General features: G+C 42.8%; 1 protein-coding gene across 3 annotated transcripts in view; it reads right to left on the reverse strand.

The window, feature by feature from the left end:
* Nucleotides 1–17,169, reverse strand: part of MTHFD1 (methylenetetrahydrofolate dehydrogenase, cyclohydrolase and formyltetrahydrofolate synthetase 1) — a 60,340-nt gene that overhangs the window by 29,358 nt on the left and 13,813 nt on the right. The window contains exons 2-8 of one of the 3 annotated variants that reach the window (XM_061156885.1): nt 15,371–15,455; nt 7,068–7,127; nt 6,585–6,638; nt 5,562–5,698; nt 5,340–5,440; nt 3,270–3,406; nt 2,312–2,423 (exon numbers count right to left, since the gene is read on the reverse strand). In XM_061156885.1, the coding sequence (XP_061012868.1) occupies nt 2,312–2,423; nt 3,270–3,406; nt 5,340–5,440; nt 5,562–5,698; nt 6,585–6,638; nt 7,068–7,127; nt 15,371–15,455 (686 nt within the window). Of the gene's footprint in view, nt 1–2,311; nt 2,424–3,269; nt 3,407–5,339; nt 5,441–5,561; nt 5,699–6,584; nt 6,654–7,067; nt 7,128–15,370; nt 15,456–17,169 lie in introns of all 3 variants that reach the window. The other 2 variants (XM_061156884.1, XM_061156886.1) reach the window with 2 other exon arrangements.

Genomic DNA, 17,169 nt, shown 5'->3' on the forward strand with positions numbered 1-17,169 from the left:
CCATGCAAATGATTTAGATAATCAAAATATGAGCTACAAAGTGGCCTAGCTGTGGAACATGGTGCTTTAAGAATGAACATTTACAAAAAAAGAAAAAAAAAAAAAAAGAATGAACATTTGCAAAGAGCAGTCTTTAGGTCCCCCTGCTCATCCATGGATCGGTAACAGCGATCCTGCCCTCCTTGGGGAACAGTAACATCCAGGCTTGTTGATGTTTATTCACCTAAATGCCCAGGACCAGAAAAAAGTACAGCTGACCAGGAGGAAAGATACTGCTTTGACTATTCATATTTCACCTTCTATGTGAGGAATAAATGTGCACAGGAGGTAAGCTTCATGTGTAAGTCAACATTTCATGCCAAACGGTGAGACTCAAGAACCCTACCCGGGTTTTTCTTCTTTCATCTCTCAAATTCAGTCCAAAACAGAAAAAAACCAACAGCAGATCTATGATACAGAAAATGCAAGGTTTTAAGCACAATGAGCCTGAATGTCACATTGCAAGTACTGAAAGTGAGGAGTTATAGGAGAGCAATTTCTTTATCACCCGTCAGATAATTACATTACAAGACAATGAGTGATCAATTGTGAGCTACTGTCTTAAAAGCATGGTACCGAGAGTGGGAGGGAGGTTAAAAACGGAAGGCTTGACAGTGACTAATGTTCCTGGCAGCTTGGTGTCAATATTTCAAACTTGAGCTGGGAAGGGAGAAAAAAAGAATATTCTTGCTATAACCCTCTTCAACAATCTAACAGATGAGGGCCTGCTGTCAGAAGGCACAAGCTGGACATGACACCACAGAGACCACCACCCCGAGGCACCCATGGGCAGACGAGTGGAGAAAAAGTAAGAGACACATACGATGAGAGAAACACCAAGTTCTGTGGGACGGGAGGGAGGAGAAAAGGACTTTCAAAGGAGAGATCCTCTTTTGATGAAGGGAAATAAGACAAGGTTTAGAAGGAAGAACGGACATTTCAGACAGAGAAGAGGTGGGCAGGAAGTTGCTGAAAATGAAGATGACAGGTGAGTTTTATTCAACTGTGTAGTCCAAGGCCCGGAGTGGTGCCCAATGCACAGAAATGATTGCTTGATTAAAAACTGTTCCTTTTTTAAACTCACAAAGTATGTACACAAGTATCACTGAACTGTCCTTTCAGCTTTTATGTTTGAAAACTTCATGAGAGAACAGCCTGTCCCACTAAAGACACAGAGGAGCTGCAAAGGAAAACAAGCATGTGCGGGGGTTGGGGGGGGGGGCACATGGTTCACTTTACAATAGTGAAGACAGGTAGTCACAGAGTGCATGTGAGAAAAAAGGCCACAGAGGTGGCCGAAACTAGTATGGGGCTGAGGAGTTTGACAGGTGACATGGGGGACAGAGGCTCACAAGTCCACATCAAGCCCCCAAAACCTGGCAAGAGCATGCAGATGGACCTGAGTGGGAGGCAGCTGGCAGTAGGGAAGCCAGGGAGACATTTATGGCCGTGCATCCAGTGGAGAGGGGGACACTCAGTGGTGACAATGAGCCCATAGAAGGGGCCAAAATTTCATAATATTTAAAAATGGATCCATACGTGGAATGATTGGGAGGGAGACTGCAAGGTTTCAGACCCGTGGGGAGGAAGAACGGTGATGATATTACTAACCAAAACAGGGCCAGGAGGAGTAACTCAGGGATGAGGATTCAAGTACAGTTACAGACACGACTATGATGTTGGCGTTATCCTTGGTCTAGAAAAGGCGCAGGTCAAACAGCTCTGCGAAGCCCTAACTGGAGGTCTCTTGGCACAATGGATCCCTCTCCTGGAGTCTTAGAGCAGTCTATAAAGATCACACTATGCTTTAACTGTACTCTGCTAAAATCCACTCAAGGTGAGGCTTCTCTGGTGGCTCCAGTCTATACAGAATCTGTCTGCAATGCAGAAGACCTGGGTTTGATCCCTGGGTCAGATACCCTGGAGAAAGAAATGGCAACCACTCCACTATTCTTGCCTGGGAAATCCTATGGACAAAGGAGCCTGGTGGGCTACAGTCCATGGGGTCGCAAGAGTTGGACACGACTTAATGACTAAACACCACCCCATCTCTAAGTCATCTTGGGACTGCATGGCACAGTGGCTAAAATCCCAGCTTCTTCCTGCCAAGGGGCAACTATGCCATCTACTAACTTCACACACCCAAGGGCAGGCTGATTGCTCTGAACCTTAACACTTCAAGCCTAAAACGGGACAAGGGGTTCTTGCTTAGGCTTCATCTTCCTTTTCCCAGCCTGCTTCCAGAAACCACCTTCCTCCCGGCAACACTTACCTGTAACGTAATTGATTCCACAGTCGATGACTATCGCCCCAGGTTTGATCCACTCCCCTTTCACCATTTCAGGTTGACCAGTTGCAACCACCAGGATGTCACCTTTACTTATCTAGGAAAAGATGGTTCTGACTTCAGAAACTTAACAGTGACACATAAAAAAAAAATGTAGAAGCGGAAAGGACACCCCTAAAGTTTTACACGACATTCTTCGTCATCTGCTATTTTATGCAGGCCGCACACAGTCTCTGACAGCTCTTTGTATACTGTGCTCATTCCTACACATGTCAAAACCTCCCCTTTCACTAGACATTTTACTGAATGGGGAACCTGATGAGAACTTGCAAGGTAGGGAAGAGTATAGGCTTGGAGCCACAGGCCTGAAACAACGTCCCTGAATTACATGCCTCTTCCCTGGGATGTGGGAACTACCACCTTCCACAGAGCATTGCTTGGGGAGGATTAAAGAGATGCTGGGCCTCTCCTGGTCTCCCCGCATGTTTACGAGACTGCACTGTCAGTAGGATGTGTCTGTATGAGAATTCCTGAGCCCAGGTGTCAAGAACAAGCTGTGACTGAGGTCACAAGACCACTGTCCACATCCTCCTCTAGACACCTCCACCTCCGTCATGTATCTGGGGTCTGGCAGCAAGGGGTCAGTCTCAGTTCCTGTCCTGCTAACCCCTATCTACCGCGGGATGGATGGGTGGACAAAAATATAGTCAGAACAAAATGTGTATAAATCTGGGCAGGTTTTAAACTTGAATTTGTTTCTTCATCTTGTAAAATAGACAAGAATCATAGAATTGTTAGAGGGGTTAAATGAGATAATGAGGTAAAGTACACAGCAATTTTTGGCACTGAAATGTTAGCTATTCCCATTATGCAAGAACCTCCACCACACATGGGAGCGCGCGTGCACACACACCCTGCTTCCACTCCACTCCGGACCCCTTACCTCCTCGTTCAGATTGGCAGTCTTGGAGTGGCACGTGGTCACTGTGGCATGGTTCCACAGAAGCAAGTCATGCATTGGGGCACCGACGATTTTACTGCGCCCGACCACCACAGCGTGCCTTCCAGCAATCTGCACCCCTGAAAAAAAAAACCAGCGAGCATCAGAGAACTGGGGAAGCTGCCTTCCTTTGCAAGCCACCAAAATGGAAAAATTCAGAACAAGTGCACCAAAACAGGTTCTTAGCGTCAAAAGCAAATCTTCCTAAAACCATCCCTTCTTTGGCAACTCAGGGTTTCAGCTACAAAATTGGGACTTGTCCATGTGGCCTTCTTGCAAGTGGGTTTTTGAGCAGAGCTTAAGCCAAGATCCATTTACTGAGTCATAGCAGAGTGGGAAGAAAACCTACACTCAAAGCAGAAAGAAACCCTGACATACAGCTAAACAGTCATATGGAAGCAGAGAGCAGATTACATTACCTGGGAAAAAGTTATAAGAAATAGGGTGCATGTTAATGGAGTGGAGGAGAGAAGTGAGGGAAATTAGATTAGTATCAGTAATTCTTTAGTTCCTCATCCAAATTTCTCTTTTGGCTTAGGGCATGAGCCACAGGGTTATTTGCAGGGAAGTAATAAAGGGGAACCTAACTGTAATATATAAAGTTTTCTTTTTGTTTACTGAGCACCCACTTTTCTGGCACTATCCCAACATCCCTCAGGACTGACATACTCTCCTCGGTAGAGATGGTGTGGGTGAGGACCCAAGTGTGGAAAAATGACTGTTATTTCATCCCCTGGCCAACAAGATCTGCCCCATCACTCTTAGGCACAAGGGTGGAACAGGCTGGAGCTGCTCTGGGAGACCAAGCAGAGCTGAGAATGAGCTGCCACGCAAAGGGGAGTAGAAACGAGATCTCTGCTGAGCCCCTATACCCAGTCCTACTGAAGCCAACTCAAGGCAGTTTGTGTTCAAATTATGCTTCTTGTGTAACATTAACTCTACCCCAAAATAGGGACGTTTCTATAAAATGCTAACGTTATGAACATCTAGAAGTAAAGCCCCCAAATTGTGAAGTGTTTATAAGGTAACTTTCTATACTTTTGAGGGTTCAGCAAAGGACTTGAAGCTACACTAGGGCAAATGGTTGCCTCCATATCAACAAGAGGGAATATCCCTGGTGATCCAGCAGCTAAGACTCCTCACTCCCATGCATGGGGATCTGGGTTTGATCCCTTGGTCAGGGAACTAGATCCTACACACTAAAACTAAAGATCCTACATGTTGCAACTAAGACCCAGTGCAGCTTAAATAGATAAAAATTAATTAATTAATTAAAACGAACAAGAGGAGGTGGAGGCCCTAGAGCTGCTGCAGCCTAAGGGACCGATTTCCATCGAGTTGTAATACACTGTAGGCTAAACAAGCCATAGAGGATAAACATAGTTGTAGGACTGATCAGCAATAGTTGTCCCAAGGGTTATACCTTGACCTTTCCTTGCCAGCCACAGAAAATTTTCACTTACGTTAGCCAACACTTTCCACTTGAAATTTCTGATCCCACTTCCTCTAAAAAGGGCACACTTCCTTATTAAAAAAAATAACCTTTGCTAAAAAGTATTCATGATGAAATTGAAATATCAACATGTTGACCAGGTAATGAGGGGTTGGTTATTCAAGGGATCCATTTGCCAGAAATACAATGGCTTGGTGGCCCATTTTGAGGTGGGGACTTTTCACCCTACAAACAATATGAATTTGTATTACCATATCGGTTATTTTTCCACACAAAATAATCTGCTTTGAACTCAAATAACTCTGAGTTCAAATCCTGGCCTTGCTGCCTCTTGGACAAACGACTCGATCACTCTGAGAATGTCTTCTCAGCTGTTAAACAGTAAGAGTACCTACTTCATAGGGCTGTTGAGAACATTGAGAATTTAGGTCAAGAAGCCCCTAGCAGACAGGTCCTTGTGCCAGTCAAGCTCGCTTCTTTAGGGCCCGCAGTGTATCTCCCCTAAACCTCCAAAGGTATAGATCATGGCCCCCAAAAGGGTGCTTCGTTTCTGTTTTTACCTGTCTCCTTGATGAGTTCCAAGCATCCTTTGGGTGTACAAGGGATGAAACAGTTATTAAGGTCCCCTCTAGCAAGTTTTCCAGCACTGATGCTATTCAATCTAAAACAAGGGAAGTGACAGGTGTCTTTACTCTTTAGAAACAAAATAACATGTTCCTGAAGTAGGAATATATTATAATCGGAATCAAGCAACGTGGTGCAGAAAGCCAAGCCACACTCACCCGTCCACATCTTTTTCGGGGGAAATAGCATTGACCAATGTTTCAGTGTTAATGGGATTCTCAGAATCTAAAGGTAGCTGCACTATGAACCCATGCACAGTGAGGTCTTCGTTCAATGATGTGATGCACTTTAACACCTAAAAATCACACCACATACCAATTTTATATACCAGGGAGAAATCAGGAGGGTAGAGAAACACTTCCCAAGTCAAAAGCCAGGTTACCTCATCCCCGCCCCCCTCCACACACTGAAGAGTTTAACTGCAGTTTTCTCACCTTGCATTCTAGAGCAACTCTACCTTAACACAGACGTCATCTTCAGGTGTCTGGTAAGAATTCCATCAAATAAAAGAGCTAAGAACTTTAATAATCTATTGCTACACAGTAAAATTCATGTTATCATCATCTAAACCAAGACTTCTGTGATGACGGAAATGCTTTATAATCTGTACCTTACCAATAGTGGCTCCTGATGTACTTGAAATGTGGCTAGTTCAACTGAGGAGTGGGATTTCAAATCTTATTTCATTTTAGTTAAATGAGCACATGGGGTTAGTGGCTCCGCTGCTGGACCGTGTGGAGGTAGACCATATCCAGGACCTCAGAAAGTCCCCTTTCCCTCCTGTCACGTCACAGCCAATCCCCCACCTACCGGCAACCACAGTTGCCACTTGACTCACCCAAGGTTTGTTCTGCCTATTCTTGAAGAGCATGTAAATGAAATAATACATTTTCATTTTTAAAGTACACAACACGAGAGGTCAACGATCAGTTTTTAATGAACATCGCACGTGATTTGGAAGCAAAATATGGGCAATCACACTGCAAGGACCCAACATTCGCAGCCGGCGCTGCCCCATTTACTGATTTTCAAAGATTTTCTGGAGGCTGAGTCTGTGGAGAAAGAATTATCTGGAGGTCTCTCGTGTGCTGAATGTATCAGCCCCTAAAGTTCTCCGAAACTAAAACCAGTGAGAAAAGCACGTCAGCTGCCCTCTTAATAGCGGACTCCTAACTGCTCACCTCAGATTCCGTGGCCGTTCGGGGTAACTTAATGTGCATGGCTTTGATCCCGATCTGCAAGAATGAACATTAAAAACGGGTACATGGCAGAAGGACCTGAGACATGGGCCTGTTTCCTCTGCAGATGTGACTAAAGCAAAGCAAGCGTGGCAGGCACCTTTTCACCCTCACATGTCCTGAAGAATGAGTCTCTCGCTTTGACCCACCCATCCTTCCCTTGTTAACCGTCACCACCGAACTGAAGCGCGTTTACGGTCTCTACTCCTGCTCTTCAGAAGCAGATCACTGACTAGAAAACACCGCAGGGCAAACTACAGGCCGAAGCTCTGTCACCCATTTCTAACTTACAAAACAGATAAACCGAAGTCTGCTGTGGGTGATGAAAGTTTTTGTGGGAGGAGCTCAGGGGTGACAGATAGGACCTGGAGAGGGGGAGGGGTGGGAGCCGAGTTGGGGGCGTTGGCACCATTTTTCTGGCTTTACCTCCTCAGCAGCTTTCAACTTCACGTTTATATAAAGATTAGAGTCATCTCTGTTGCCAACCTGGAATAATAAAGACATGCAAATCGGGTGATTAGGGAAAGGCAAACTGTATGGCAAAGCTTCTAAAATTTCAGTTTGGATAAAAGCAATGTTTAATTATGAGACTCCTGCTACCGAGACCTTTTACAGGAGAATAAGAAGGATGTCGGGACAGCATGGAGACGTGAACACAGCAGGCGGTACCAAACAGAGCAAAGCACACCTGATCCCCAAAAGAAAAGAAACGTCAGCGCCTGTTTTGGAAACTAAGCAAGGGTGCAATGGCCTGCCTAAAACATGGGGAATTTCTACTTGCCAGCAAGCTGATGAACCAGAACAGCAGGGCAGGGGGGCTGAGGAATTGTCAACAGGAAAGAAAATACCGTAGCTCTGAGAAGACATCTGCACCCTCTCCCCACCCCTGGGGGCAGGGGAAAGCTCTCAGGCTCAGCCATGGAGAAGAGGAACCAGTGAGGGTGAACCTAACTACTTCCAGCTCACACAGAACCCTCACCTACACCAGGCAAAGGGCAGTCTGCTGCCCTCAAGACAGAGAGGAAAAAGTACACAGAGGCCAACTTCTCTGACCCACCATGCTAGGTCTCAACATGTTCCCTGCTTCTTTAATCATGGACATACATAGGTTTTCACTGTAATCATTTATCTAAAAATTTTCCTTTACAACTATTTTTCCACGTTTCAGTGCTGACATTTGTTCTTTTCAGTGATGAAATACTCCTCTTGGGGTGATTTATCATAATAAGTTTGGTTTCTCCCCAAACTGCAGAGGGAAAACTGTAGGTCCCTTGACACCAAAGATAAGTGATGTGTGGCTGCTTTACCCAGGACAACTCTGGAGAAAGCAGCTGGCCCTAGGAACAGAGCAGTTCCAGGCTTAGTCACTTGATGCTGTTCCTGGAGGCTCTCCTTAGGTTCACGGAACACAGGTTCACGGAACATGGCCTCACTCTTAGCTGCAGGTGTCCTTCTAGAGAAATCTCAGTTTTGCCAGTGCTAACCTGAATTTCAAGAGAGACAGAGGAGTCCAGTGAGGGGTATTTGGTTTTCTGCACCTAAATGCATCAGCTGCTTACTGGGAGGATTTCCCTAGGATTTTAGTGCAGCTCATGTTTCTTATCCTTTTCACATGTATGACGTTTGCCCCTTTCATCCAACCTTCATTGATTTGGTTACCAAATTGAAAACCTTCCAGGATTTTTAGATCAAATAAGAAATGTCAGAGTACTTTGTTTTTACTTATATTGTAAACAAAGAACGTCTCCTGCCATTCCAGTTCTGTAAGGATCACGTCATTAGCCACAGCAGTCACTGACCTGCAAGTCCACCCTGAAAGGAAGTCATGTTGCAGCATTCCATGTTTTGGATATGTGGGCCCCTGAGACAGTTCAAATGTGTATCTTAGGAAGAATGTCCATGACCCCAGATTCATGCATCTTCTCACACACAGAAAAGCACTAAAATCATTGAGATATCTGATCCTGGCGCCTGCAGTTAACCTTTCACTGAGATCCTGACTGCCTGTATCCCCAGTTCACATTCACAGATATATACTGGCTCCTCCCCTGACCTCTTTGGAACAGTTTCTCTGAGCAACTGGAGAGACTACTGCTGTCTCCTGGGGTACAGCCCTCAGTTAGACACTGAATAAACAACTCACAGCTCTTAGGCTGTATGTTTTTTAAGTAGGCCATATTCATAACTATAATTAGTTATTTCGACTTAACTCTGAGATTAAATGGTTTTTATCACTCCCTGCTGGTTTTTTTTAATAAATTACAACTGTTCTATACTTTATCTTCATCTCTGATGTAGCTGAGATACAACTGTAAGTCACTTTTCCAGGAAAGGTGTGGGCAATTCTCCCAAGTCTGTGTATACCTGAAAATATCTCGAAGGACGTATTTGGCCAAGTTTGGAGTCACGATATTTTCCTTCAAGGTTGCTGTTTTTGGCATTTAGTATTACAGAAGTCTGAAGTCTTTTGTTGTTGTTGCTGTTTCTGTCTGGATGTTTCTGAAGGAATTTTTCTAAAACTCCAAAATGACCACCAGTTTTTTTTAAAAAAAAAAAAAAAAAACCTTAAGAGTTATGAGCATACATCAAAGTCTGATTGTAATCCTAAGGCAAAGGAAAAGACCTCTTAGGATCCAGTTGAAACACTCAGTATAGGCATCTTATAGGGAAAATGGTTACACAATCATTCTCAAACTGGACGCAAAAAGAATGTTTAGTTGAAGAACAGTAGATTTTTGACTGACAGTCAAGTGGGTGGATGGCAGACTGGCTTCCCAGAACAAATCTTAATCCCATTATAGTTTATAAAAAAAAAAAGAAATCACTTAAGCATTTTATCAGAAATACCAATTTCTTCTTTGAAGGAGGTCAATTACATCATCCAAAAAAGGTCCAATTGAGACAGAAGGGAAGGGGGCAGGGCACAACAATTAAAAGAACGACACAACTGTTAAAGAACAGGATACCACAAAAATCGGTTAGAATCCATTAGGTACAGGATGGCCGTAGAGCCGTCTACTTCCAGTAGAGCCTGATTATATGCTCACTGTAATACATTAGCAAGCTAAATGACACTCACAGGCACCAGGACAGTTCCCAGGGTGACCATAAAAGCCCAAAGAGTGGGCAGTGGCCCAATTCCTGGAAATCCCCGCCACTTCTCCAAAGTAACTAGAATAATTTTCCCACTTGTTAGCCTAGGAAATTACCCAGCCCTGAGCACTGAACAACTGATGTTTCGAACTGTGGTGTTGGAGAAGATTCTTGAAAGTCCCCTGGACAGTAAGAAGATCAAACCAGTCAATTCTAAAGGAAATCAACCTTGAATATTCATTGGAAGGACTGATGCTGAAGTTGAAGCTCTGATACTTTGGCCACCTGATGCAAAGGGTTGACTAACTGGAAAAGACCCTGGTGGTGGGAAAGACTGAAGGCAGGAGGAGAACGGGATGATAGAGGACGAGATGGATGGATGGCATTAACGACTCAATGAACATGAGTTTGAGCAAACTCCAGGAGATGGTGAAGGACAGGGAAGCCTGGCGTGCTGCAGTCCATGGGGCTGCAAAGAGTCAGACACAACTGAGCGACTGAACAAATCAAATCAAATCATAACAACTGCAACAGCACATGAACTGAGATGTACAAGGTGGATTTAAAAAAGGCAGAGGAACCAGAGATCAAATTGGCAATATTTGCTGGGTCATAGAAAAAGCAAGAGAATTCCAGAAAAACATCTGCTTCTGCTTCATTGACTATGCTAAAGCCTTTGATTGTGTGGATCACAACAAACTGTTGCAAATTCTTAAAAAGATGGGAATACCAGACCATCCTACCTGCCTCCTGAGAAACCTGTATGCAGGTTAAGAAACAATAGTAGAACCAGACATGGAACAATGGGTTGGTTCAAAATTGGGAAAGGAATACATCAAGGCTGTATATTGCTACCCTGCTTATTTAATTTATATGCAGAGTATATCACACAAAATGCCAGGCTGGATGAAGCATAAGCTGGGATCAAGATTGCTGGGAGAAATATCAATAATCTTAGATATCAGATGACACCACCCTAATGGCAGAAAGCAAAGAGAAACTAAAGAGCCTCTTGATGAAGGTGAAAGAGGAAACTGAAAAAAGCTGGCTCAAAACTCAACATTCAAAAAACGAAGATCACAGCATCCAGTCCCATCACTTCATGGCAAATAAATGAGGAAAAAATGGAAACAGTGACAGACTTTATTTCCTTGGGCTCCAAAATCACTGAGGATGGTGACTGCAGCCATGAAATTAAAAGACCCTTGCTCCTTGGAAGAAAAGCTATGACAAAACTAGACAGCATATTAAAAAGCAGACATCACTTTGCCGACAAAGGCCAACATGCTGACAAAGAGTCAAAGCTGTGGTTTTTCCAGTGGTCATATACTGCTGTGAGAGCTGGACAGTAAAAAAGCTGAGCACTGGAGAATTGGTACCTTCAAACTGCGGTGTTGGAGAAGACTCTTGAGAGTCTCCTGGACACCAAGGAGATCAAACCAGTCCATCCTAAAGGAAATCAACCCTGAACATCCACTGGAAGGACTGATGCTGAAGCTGAAGATCCAATACTTCGGCTACCTTATGTGAAGAGCTGACTTACTGGAAAAGATCCTAATGCTGGGAAAGATTGAAGGCAGGAAGAGAAGGGGACGACAGAGAATGAGATGGTTGGATGGCATCACTGCGTCAATGGACTTGAGTCTGAGCAAGCTCCAGGAGATGGTAAGGACAGGGAAGCCTGGCGTGCTGCAGTCCATGGGGTCACAAAGAGTCAGACACGACTGAGCAACTGAACAAGAACAAAATGGTCTTCCGATTCCTGTTTTACAACATAAAGTATCCTGGGTACTGGTTTATTCATTAGTTTTTCTTCTGCTCCAGGGAAAAGATTTTATAGGCAGGACTTGGGTTGAGAGCTACAGTGTGTGACTTTCTTCAGATTGGTTGGTGGTGAGGAAACAGGGAAGTGCTCTAGGAATCTTGTGCTCAGCTTGAAATTACCATCCTTCACTTGTGTGGGGGGCCTTAGTTCTGAAGAATAACTCAAAGATACTTTTATGTATATTCCCTGAGAAGGAACCAGGACCCTGCCCCAAGGCTATGCTGTATGTACTATTATTTCCAGACAGTCCCTTTCCTGTGTTTCTACATCCCCTCTCTTCCCTAATAAGCAACTGTTTGAATCTGCCCTATGGGAGGCTGAATGAAGCCTATTTCCTACAAATGAGAAATGGGGGACACAGGAAGGATTTGTACCACATGGGACCCCACCCGCTCCTGCTTGGTTTCATTACTGTGTCTATAAGAAGACAGCTCCCATCCTGTAGGGGGGTAAGATAAAAATTTGAACAACCAGAAATATATACAGATCACTTGAACTGCAGAGACACTACATAAACAGTACTGTCATTCCTTTTGCAAAGAATGGGCAGTGTGTGTGGCTGGATTGATCGTGATCAGATCTGCATTTGACAAGGGTGGCATCTGCAGTTAAAAGGACAGGCTGGAAGCATCCAGATCAGAAGTTTGTAAGCATGTGACTAGTGACCCAGTGGGGTGGAAGCAGTAGAAATCAAGAGGAAGGAAAATGGACTTCCCTGGGGATACAGTGGATAAGACCCCGCCTGCTGAGAGAGGGGACATGGGCGTGATCTTCGGTCCGGAGAGATTCCACATGCTGTGGAGTGACCAAAGCCACAACTATTGAGCCTGTGTGCTGCAGCCACTGAAGCCTGTGTCCCCTAGAGCCTGTGATCCGCAACAAGAGAAGTCACTGCAATGAGAAGCCTGTGCACCACAACTAGAGAAAGCCCAGGCACAACAACAGAGACCCAGCACAACCCATAATAATAATGATGATGATAGTAAATTAAACCAAATGATTTTTAAAATAAATAAATACACAAAAGGAGGGAAGAGATCTCAAGAGCTTATGATGTGGAGAGCAGAGAGCACAAGACACAGCTCAGGTTTCTGGTTTGAGTATGTGGGGAGATGGTGGTGCCAGTCACCAGGATGGGGAAAAAAAAAAAAAACAAGAGGTCTGAGGCGGCATAGATGTGATTACAACATAATCTGTGAGCATTGCATCATAGAATGACATTGCTTCTGGTGCTAAAGTGCAAGATTAAAATATTCTACCACTGTTTTATTGGCAAGAACATAGGAGACAAGTTGCAGAACAGCATTTATGTAACAAAAACACTTTGCAATCAATAAGTTTAAAATAGGAGCTTGAAAGTCAATTTTAAAAACAGGAAAAAAAAAAAACCTTCGATATTGCTACAAAAAGGGTTTTACAGAGACAGATTTCTTGTCTACAACATTTACTCTTCACACAACAAACAATTCAAAAGAATAAGCCAAGAAATAACTGGTCCCACAAATGTACTAAGTGTACACCCACAACATATACCTTTGATTCTTAGCAATTTGTAAAAATAAAAAAGGAAAATCGACCAAAGCACAGAACACAGCAGGCAGAACGACAGGCCTTCTGTGCTCTTCTCCACTAAGGCCTCTCAGATAATGTGTAGCAATGGGGGGAATATTATTCACTCTGAAATTCTTGGTGAACATGGAACAGAACTTAGCAAGGAATTAAAGGATATACATGGAAACACACACACACAGAGAATTGAGACGTGAGGGACCAGGTGCTTCTGAACGGAATTTCAAATGCAAGCTATCAGTTTCTTGTCGTCCCAATAAACCCTTTAGACATTCACTTGTACCTCTGTCCACATGACACGTATTTATGAAATACCTTCTGCCCTTTTACTGAAGACCTCTTACTGGATGACCTGGAGCTCTTGGAAGAAATCCTGGCTAGGAAGTATTCTCCTAAGCAGCCATGGGCCTGGGTGCTCACTTACAGAAAGAATAAGGTAGAAAAGAGGTCTGAGGGCTGAGCGTTGGCATTCAAGTGGTCAAGGTAACAGGAACAGCAAGCAAAAAGGTTAGAGAAGGGAGTGATGTCCTGGAAGCCAAGGGTTTGGAACTCAGAAGAAATCCAGGTTTACAAGATCCTGACCTACAGTTGATATCTGGGGGTCAGATGAAATTGTGCAGGGCAGTGGTTCCCAAAGTGTGGATCATACACTCTTGGGGAACCCCAATACCCTTTTAGAAGACCTGCTAGTGTCATCATAATACTATGATGTCATTTGCCATTTTCACTGTATTGACATGTGTATCGAGGCTGCAAAAGTTATGGTGGGTAAGACTGCTGATGACTTAGTAAGAATCAAGACAATGGCACCAAACTGTACTAGTCATAAGGATATCCTTCACTGTCACACACACTCAGTAAAAAAAAAAGGAAAAAAGAAAAAAACAACACACATACCAATTTCACTTAGAAGTGCTCTTGATGCAGTAAAAATTGTTTTTATTAAACCTCGATCCTTGAGTACACGTCTTTTAAATATTCTGCATAAAGAATGGGGAAGCAATCATAAAGCTCTTTGGCCATAAACAGAAGTGGTTGTCACCAGGAAAAGCACTGTGCTTTCTTGCCATGCAAGCAGAACTGGCCAGTTTTTTAACGAAACACCAAATTTACTCGAAAGAACAACTGACAAACAATGAATACTTGGGCTTGAACATTTGGCAAATATTTTCTCAAAATTGGATAAAGCGAGCCTGCTACTTCAAGGAAAATAACTAATGACAAAATTGGAGCTTTCAAGAAAAAATTGGTATTTATGTACTCCTGTGAGCTTGACAACTTCTCAACACTTACAGGCTTTTCAGATGAGCTTGTTGGTGATAGTAATAATTACAATTTTTAAAAATATCACGTAATAATAATGTATTAACATTTGGGAGATCTGTATAATTCAGTGAACCATTTTTTAGATGAGGAATGAAGAACATAACAAAACGACACACAGGTAAATATCCATTCAAACTGTAACATAAAATAAGATTCTGACTTAACAAAATATGAAAGTTCACTGATAACAGTTTCAGATTTCACACTGCAACTACCTTTTAAAAACTTTACTTACTGAGTCCTTCTAGTACTAAAGAAAAACATCCACAATTATCTGAGAAGAATATTAAAAGAATGCTTCCTTTTACAACCATATGTCTGTATAAGGTCAGATAGACGTGAAGGTTCTTCATATATTTCAATCAAACCAGCATAGCAAGAGACTGAAAAGTGGATAGGAATCCAGCTGTTCTCTATTAAGCCAGACAGTAAAGGATTTTGCAAAAATGTAAAACAATGCCCTTCTTCTCACTCCATTGTTTCTAAGAGTTACTAAGTCATAAAAATATTACTTAATGCTAATATATAGTGAGCTTACTATTGGTATTTTAAAATATACAAGTATCTTTAAACTTCTTAGCTTTCATTTCTAATATAGCAAAATATCAATGGATAAATTCATACAAACAAAAGTTCCCTAAGGTCTTAAATTTTTGAGTGTAAAGGGGTCCTAAGACCAATGATCCAGAGATGCTGGATTAGGGAAAAGTACCCACAAAGAACAGCAGAGAGCCAGGGCTGGTCCACATGCGGAAGCTGAGCTGAAGAGGAGTTGCCTGCACAGAGAAACTGAAAAGGTCTGAGGTTTCAGAGGAGCCAAAAAAGAGGGCGAGCTTCAGTGTGCCTGTTGTCTTAAGTGCTCCTGAGAGACTGAGAAAGGAAGAAAGATACTAGTGGAAACACACTATCATAATACCTGTAAAATTGCCAGGCCTGGAGTGAAACCAGGTACTTCCTCCTTCATCTGAATGACTTGGTTCTTCAGTCTCTCTCTTATTTGCCTAGAGAAAAAGGAAAAGACTGGAGTTAAAACTTAATGTTTCAAGTCACAAATAAGCGATATGTATTATTAGACGTATTTCTCTTTGAAACTGAAAAAACACTGTCACTAAACAGACATTATCTGATGTCGTAAGTACTCCATACCACCCATCAGTTTTCCAGGGCTCAAGCCAACATGGATCTTTTCTAATTCTCACTGACACTAACTGGGCCATGGGTTATGGGACAACTAGTTTAAAACACACTAGTTGAATATATAAAACAGATCATCAACAAGGACCTACTATATAACACAGAGAACTCTTCATTATTCGGTAATAACCTAAATAGGAAAAGAATCTGAAGACTAGATATATATATATATATATATAACTGAATCACTCTGTTGTGCACCTGAAACTGAAACATTGTAAATCAACTATACTCCAGCATAAAATTAAAAAATTTTTAAAAACATACACGTTTACAGCATTCAAAATCATACAGGGAACAAACAGAAACTTGGACCAACACTTTTGGAAGGCTGCTAATCCTCATCTTTTTCAGTATTTCCACTCTCTGAGTGCTACAGGAAAAAAAGTTTACAGGAAAGAACTCAAGCTCACACCTTCTGCTCAACCTACCCTACCTAGTAAGATGATCACAGGGTATCCACAGAAGCTTGAATGATAAGTCAATGAACCCCACTCTGAATTCAGTATGAATTTACAAATTATATCCTGGTTCACAAAAGAATTTCCCTTACTAAGTTGAAAGCATAACCTCTTGTGAAACAAAGTATACATCAATATACTAACATACAACTTCTCTACAATAGGACATTAAGTAAATGCCATTACATCCATAAGTAAACATTCAAATTAGTCCAACCTGTCCAGTTATGATGTAGTTATTAACTTGAACAGGATCTATCTCTCCTGAAGGACCAGTTTTGTCATTTGTCTTCATCTTAACCACAGCTGACAAACAAATATGCCGATATTCACAGCATCTCTTCCCTCATTCTAATTTGGTTGCTCCCTCCCCCAGCTCTCCACACTTAACACATATTTGGCATAAAAAGGCACAGGAGGACTTCTCTGGTGGGAGAGTGGATATGAATCCACCTGCCAACACAGGGGACACAGGTTCAATCTCTGGTCTGGGAAGATTCCACATTCTGCAGAGCAACTAAGCCTGTGGGCCATGACTACTAAGCCTGCACTCTGGAGCCCACAGGCCACAACCACTGAACCTATGTGCTACAACTGCTGAAGCTTGCACGCCCTAGGGCCTCTGCACCATGACAAGACAAGCCACTGCAAGAAGCCCATGCACCACAGTGAAGAGTAGCCCCCACTCCCTGCAACTAGAAAAAGCCTGAGTGCAGTGACAAAGACCCAGTGCAACCAAAAACAAAGTAACTAAGAAAAAAAAGCACAGGAGTAGCAAAGAATAGATTATTTGGGTTAGCCTAGTAAATGGTAAGAATGTTCAGTGATACAGGAAGTTAGAACTAGGACTGCAAAATCTTATAGCTACTAGCTTTGTTTTTTCAAATCCAATATTCCACAAATCATACAGTTCTGACACAAGCATTAACTGACTATTGAATTTCTTTTCCTGGGATTTTAATGAACAGAGGTACAATTCTGCTCTGACACAAAACAACAGGAAACACTAGAGGAGCCAAATCTTCCCTGGGTTGCCGCTGAAAACCCCCAGCAGCTCCAG

Source organism: Dama dama, chromosome 12, assembly GCF_033118175.1.
Source record: "Dama dama isolate Ldn47 chromosome 12, ASM3311817v1, whole genome shotgun sequence".
NCBI lineage: Eukaryota > Metazoa > Chordata > Mammalia > Artiodactyla > Cervidae > Dama > Dama dama.